The 6,498-nt window shown below is 44.5% G+C and overlaps 1 protein-coding gene across 1 annotated transcript; it reads right to left on the bottom strand.

Moving 5' to 3' along the window:
- Positions 1–516: 516 nt before the first annotated feature.
- On the bottom strand, positions 517–6,168 carry TPBG (trophoblast glycoprotein). The gene is made up of 2 exons (XM_070733130.1): positions 6,073–6,168; positions 517–4,361 (listed from the first exon to the last, which is right to left on the bottom strand). The coding sequence occupies exon 2, from the start codon at positions 4,118–4,120 to the stop codon at positions 2,936–2,938; it is 1,185 nt and encodes a 394-aa protein (XP_070589231.1). The 5' UTR covers positions 4,121–4,361; positions 6,073–6,168; the 3' UTR covers positions 517–2,935.
- Positions 6,169–6,498: the final 330 nt, after the last annotated feature.

The raw sequence follows: 6,498 nt of genomic DNA, 5'->3' as shown, positions 1-6,498 counted from the left end.
TGGGGACATGATCAAAACATTTAAATATGTTAAAGAGTTAAGGTTCAGAAGGGAAGTGTTTTTAATAGGAAAGTGAACACAAGAACAAGGGGGCACAATCTGAGGTTAGTTGAGGGAAAGATCAGAAGCAACGTGAGAAAATATTATTTTACTGAAAGAGTAGTAGATGCTTGGAACAAACTTCCAGCAGATGTGATTGGTAAATCCACAGTAACTGAATTTAAACATGCCTGGGATAAACATATATGCATCCTAAGATAAAATACAGGAAATTGTATAAGGGCAGACTAGATAGACCATGAGGTCTTTTTCTGCCGTCAATCTTCTATGTTTCTGCTAACATTATTCATTTGTTTGGTTGGTACATTTTTCATTGGTCAATTTAAGACTTGCATTGCACAACTGCTTAAGAAAATGCAGCAGACCTTCCAAAACCAGTATTTTTTTCAGCAATGCCATTCTCTATTGAAAACACTGAAAGAATGACTTAAACACTAGCATTGTTTGAAAATGCTGTTTTTAGTTAATACCTGCTGTATTTTATTTTCTTTATTTTTAAAAAAGATCTTATATCACAACAAAAATATATCACTAACTCTAATAATATTACAGACTAAGAAATGATTAAAATCAGAAAAATTTGTATTTGTGAAATATAAGCATAAATCAGTAGTACAGATTTTATTACTCTTCATTCCTCCAAAATTGGAACAAACTAATTTGCAAAAAGAGTTTAGCAGAACTTGCAATAAATACCGTAATGGTGTGTGCGCGCATAAGAGTGGAAGCTTCATAAACAGTGGCATACTTAAGCTATAAACATTGTAAATATTGTTAATTACTTTATACACACATATATTTCCATGCCATTGATTTAGTTGGAAATTATCTCCTGACCAATATGGGTAAGATTGTTTATCGCTATAGTAAACTTATTTCTGACAAGCAATACCAAGAATGTGATATACAACTTTCCAAAAATTGCCAACATTTATCTATTTAGAGCTGATATGCAGATTGGCATAACAATTCAGGCATTCCAGTTTTTCAAAGGAGGAACATGTACTGTATAATATATTTCCTGCACTATCACAAAATTCAGACTGAAGGTGACACTGTGGTTTGCAAAACATCCTTCCTTATCAGTGGGCAAAGAGACACATAAAGTCATAGCCATGCACAAGTTAAGCCATAAAATATACATTTGCAGAGATGTTACGCTATTCCTTATGAATATTAGCTAAGATTTGAAGACTATAGTACTTCTATAATATTGTCTCCAGCTTGGTGAACAGTTATGTCAGCCTCCCCTCTTGAGGGCTGAAGATGTACAACCTCTCAACTGAAAGCTAAAACTGAGGCCATGCTGACTTAAACTAAATTGTTTTTATAATCAGAAACTATTGCTAAGCATACTTATTTGGGAGTAAGTCTGCCACTCCACAGGACCTATGGCTTAATTCTATCATTACATTAGTTTTGTAAAAATATGTGCATCTAGAGCTATGGTCAAATTATTGCAGCTTAGATACATTAGGTATAAATTAAATACTTGGAACTCTACTCTTTTTTCTACAGATTGGTTGTTACTGAAACTCATGCTACATTATGGTTGGGTTCATGTGTTAAGCCACCATTGTTTAATCATAGTTTGTTGAATAAATAATAATTTACTGGATTCACATAAGCTGAGCCACAATGAAATAATCCGTATTTTAATTAAACGAAATATGTGTTTCTCACATGCATCTGGGAGTAATTCCCACTGAGTTGCCAAAAGTAATGTTTGCATAGATTTTTTTAAAAAAGGTACAAGTGCCCATTATTCAGCAGCAATTTCGGCTCCCAATTTCAGCCATTGCTCCAAAAATCAGCATCATTTACGTAATCCTTTATCTTTCCACTTAAGAGATGTTGTACAACTACTCCTAGATCACAAGATTGTGTAAAATGAGATTGCATAATAAGTGAGATAGCAGTTCACATGCAGTTTAACCAAAAAAGGGAGCAAATTATTGTTGACTTTGCATTTTTCTAGCCTGTCTAAAATTAAACAAATCTTTTTTTTTTTTTAAAGGATGTTCTTTCATATTTTGCATAATTTTTAATAAAAAAGGAAAGAATATCATGTTGGGGGCTTCCTTATTGTAAGTGGATAGCCCGCTGAAGCAAAACAGAAACATTTATTGACTTGTTTAGCAGTGCAAACTCACTTCCTATGCAATTTATATGAGGCGAGAATTTCTTACAAACACCAGTTTTCACATAAACTGCAAATGCTTTACTTCTTACCAAAACCATACAAGTATTTTGTACAAACAACCAAGTAAGGAACACACATGCAAATAACCAATTTACTTGGATAAGGGATATGATTTTACTTGGGCTAAATGGTTTTCTCTTTTTGCATGCTGGCTGTTTACTTGCTTGTCTGTACCTGTTCCTTTTCTAAATATGTATGGAATCTATGAACCTTTTCACAATTATGAAGCACAAAAAAACCAACCTTCCAGCAATCCGTAAAATGTTTCTCTCTCCCTCAAAAAAAAAAAAAAAAAAGTTGAGGCAGCCTTTGTTGAATGGTACTTTTTAATATATGCTCACTCTTTGAAAATATCAAGAGGGGGAAACAAAGAGGGAACATTTCTTTTCTACTTAGATGCTAAGAAATATCCAAGCACAAGCTGGTAGCAAATTGCAAAGGAAAAAAGGCTGGAAAGTAGCAACGGCACAGACTACCTAACACCATGCACCACGTTCATAATAACAATAATGTGAATGGCGTGCAGGGAAGCATAATTCTCTGCACGAGTGAAGTCTCTGATGTCTAGGTGAAAAGGGGAGAGGAAGCAGGTAGGGGTAAGGGCAAGAAGTTAAAGTCTACATTTCATGCAGGGCTATTATGCATCAGGCCCATTTTCCCCACAGTACTTCTTCAGACATCCGAGTTGGAGTTCTGGGTTGTGAGCCTGTGATCTGTGTTGATCTCGTACCTGTAGTGATAGCCCTCCATGTGGTCTCTACAGGCATCCCTGATGTTATACATCCACTTTTTGATCCCCTTTCGGTTCAAATATAAAACCAGGAGGAAAATGGCACCAATGAGGGCCAAGACTATCCCGAGGAAGACGTAAGAAGTCTGCAGCTGGGTCTGGTCGTCGATCAGAAGGGGGCAGTCGAGTTCGGACGCATTGATGCTCACCAAAGAGCGTCCTTGCAACTCCTGCGGGTAGGAGCACCCGAGGGACCCTTTGGCCCAGACCTGCTTGCTCTCCTTCAGCCAGTTCACCAAGTCCTTGACATGGCAGTCGCAAACCCAGGGGTTGCCGCTGAGATTGAGGGACAGCCAAGGGAGGCCCTGGAGCTGCAGGAGGGTGTCGTTCCTCAGGGTCTTGAAACCATTGCCACCGAGATTGAAGCTGTGCAGCTGTTGGAGGCTCCCCAATAATACGTTACGCAAACTCACCAGGGAGTTGCTACCTACGTCTAGGTGCTCCAGGCTGGGCAGTGCAGAGAACATCCTGGCCGGCAGATAAATCAAATTGTTATCCGACAGGTCCAAGTGCTTCAAGTTGAGAAGGCTGCCCGTCTGGAGCAGCTCAGCCACCAAGAGCACAACACTGTTGTTGTAGAGGGAGCTGCTCAGGTTGAGTTCTTCCAAGGGGCTGCTGGTATTGCCCAGGGCCATGGGGCTCAGCCAAGTGAGCAAATTGTCGCTGAGGTCCAAGTGCTTTAGGTGGGAAAGCCCGGCAAAAGTCTCCGCGCCCACCCAGCTCAGCTGGTTGCCTCTCAGGTCGAGGAGGGTGAGATTCAAGAGGGAAGCGGAGAGGAAGGAGGCAGAAGAGAGGTTGCTGATGCAGTTATGGGTGAGGAAGAGGCCCTGCACCGAAGGCGGCAGCGCAGACGGCACCTCCGTCAAGTTGCGGTTGATGCAGTTCACTGTCAGGGGTGTCTCGGAGCACACACATAGCGCAGGGCAAAGGAGGCTTTGTGGTTGTGGCTGCTGAGCCCAAACCCAGCCTGAAAGGACCAGCAAGAGGAACAGCTCCAGCCCCCCAGCTCCTCGCCTCTCCCCACTTAGCGCAGGGGATGCACGGCCCCAATGAGAGCACCCCAGCATCACCACCTCTTGCCAGGGACTGTTCTCTTGCGGTGCTCCCTGGGCTGTCTCCGTCTCAAAAGGATCCTTGGCTCCAGCCCTTCCGAAAAGCAATCTTCTTGGGTCAAACGGAAAGGCAGAGAAAGGAAGGTGCAGATTCTCTCCTCCACGTGTTGTGCAACCCAGCTGGGACTCCGAGGCGGTCTTGGAAGGGGAGGAACAGCCCTAGGAATGGACCACTTCTCTTTCACGTCCTGCCACCCTTGGGGGGAAAAAAGCAGAAAAATATAGGAGGAGGAGAGAGGTTTGAACTAAGCTGGGATGAAGAAGAGATCACTGTTTTCTTCTCAGACTCTGCCTTCCTGGATGCTCCTGCTTCTCAAGAGCATTTTCCCCTTCCCAAGAGCCACCCTTTGAGTCAAACCACAAAACAGCCTGGACTGCAAAAAATAAAAATGGGAGGGAGGGAGGGAGGGAAGGAAGGAAGGAAGGAGGCAGTAGTTCTTGGATTCCTATTGATATGTTACAGCAAGTTTTGCCAACCTGCCCGTACCTGGCAGAGTCTCCGCCTTGGGCAACCTTACCCAGTGGGGTTTAACAGCAATGTCTCATCACCCTGAGCAGTAGGGGATAATGGCCATTATAGTCCAAATATCTCAGGGATATGTCTGTTTGGGGTAAGCTCGTTTAATAGATTTAATAGTAATACTGTAGATTCCTTTTCTCCCTTTGCTCAGGAGCTCCAATGACTCTACAGTACTCCCTCTTCCAATTCTCCACTTACCCAACAACCTTGTGAGGTAGGCCAGGTTAAGAGTGGGCAAGAGCTTCCCAAAGAGCTTCTATTCCGGCCATTAATGACACACATGGTTTTTAAAACTGTTTTAATTTGTTGGTTTTAAATTGTTTTGTTTTTAAGGGGTCTTAATATTACATTGTATGTTTTGTTTTTTTGGATGCGAGCCGCCCAGAATCCTTTGGGAGTTGGGCGGCATACAAATCCAAATCAATCAACCAATAAATAAATAAATACTGGCTAAGAATGGCCTTGAACCTGCGTCCTCTTACCCTCACCACTACACCACACGTTTTTCCCTTTATAGAAACACAGAAGATTGACTGCAGAAAAAGACCTCATGGTCCATCCAGTCTGTCTGCCCTTATACTATTTCCTGTATTTTATTTTAGGATGGATAATATGTTTATCCCAGGCATGTTTAAATTCAGTTACTGTGGATTTACCAAACATGTCTGCTGGAAGTTTGTCCCAAGCATTACAACATCTACGGATGCAAAAAACATATCGGTAATTTGCCGCTAACTGGATAATACGCTGGGCTTTCTATCATTTTGGAAGAGTGGAAATGTAGCATGCGGCTCAAAAGGATTCGCTGCGGGCCAGCAAGTTTCTAGTCCCTACAGAGGCCGTGCTTTTCTTAATCCGCGTTCGCTTTTTACAGATTAACCCAGAGTCCCGGCTTTTGTTCCAACCCCGTTTACCAACCCCAAAGAAAGTTACTGGAGAAAACTGGCAACTTTTCGCAAGTCCCCCTCCCCGTCGCCCCGAACCGAAAGCCGTCGCGTTCGTTATCCCTCCCTTCCAACTTTTCCCCAACAAATAATTCTCGACCACACCCTACAAAACAAGCCCCACGTTTAAATAGCAACAACAACCCCCCCCCCCTCCGCCCTACGGCTACCTCCCATGCAGGAAGGCGGGAAACCCGGGGCTTCCCTTTTGCCAAAGATGCGCGGGATCCAATAGTTGGGGACAGACCTCCCTCCCGCCTTTTCGGGTGGATGGGGGGGCGTAGATGGGTGATTTCAACCTGGGGCTTGGCGAGAGACCCGACTCGTCCCTTTCTGCCTTCTGGGCCGGGAGGGCGAGGACGGCTTGAGCTGGCGTAGCTCAGCTGAGGAAAATTGAAGAAAGAGTCCTTCGTCCCCTCAGCCCCGCGCCGGCATTAGCTTACCTGTTTCGCCACCGGCTCCGCCACTCCCGCGCAAACTCCCGGGCCGAGTGGGAACTGCATGGCGCAGGCAGCAACTTTCCCTGCCTCTCTCTCTCCCCTCACCCCGCCCGCCCCATCTCCCGGCTTGCCTAGCCCGGCCTCCGCTGGAGGAGAAGCCAATGGCAGGCGCGGCCTCGGGGAGGGCAGCCCGGCTCAGCGCACCACGCCCTCGGTGGCAGCGGGCGGCCGCTTCTCGCCTCCCTTCCCGGTTTACTTTGCAAAGAGGCGGCGGCAGGTGGGACTGCTTGGCGTCCCCCGCCGGGAAGCGCCGCCTTTGCACCGCTGGTACCAATACTAATAGCATTAAGACTTATATATACCGCTTCAGAATGGTTTTATAGCCCTCTCTAAGGCTTTTTTTTATAGAATCAACATATTGCCCCCAAC

Source organism: Erythrolamprus reginae, chromosome 1 (assembly GCF_031021105.1).
Source record: "Erythrolamprus reginae isolate rEryReg1 chromosome 1, rEryReg1.hap1, whole genome shotgun sequence".
Lineage (NCBI taxonomy): Eukaryota > Metazoa > Chordata > Lepidosauria > Squamata > Dipsadidae > Erythrolamprus > Erythrolamprus reginae.
Note: the sequence above shows the minus strand (reverse complement) of the source record. Positions and strands in the feature narration are given on the sequence as shown.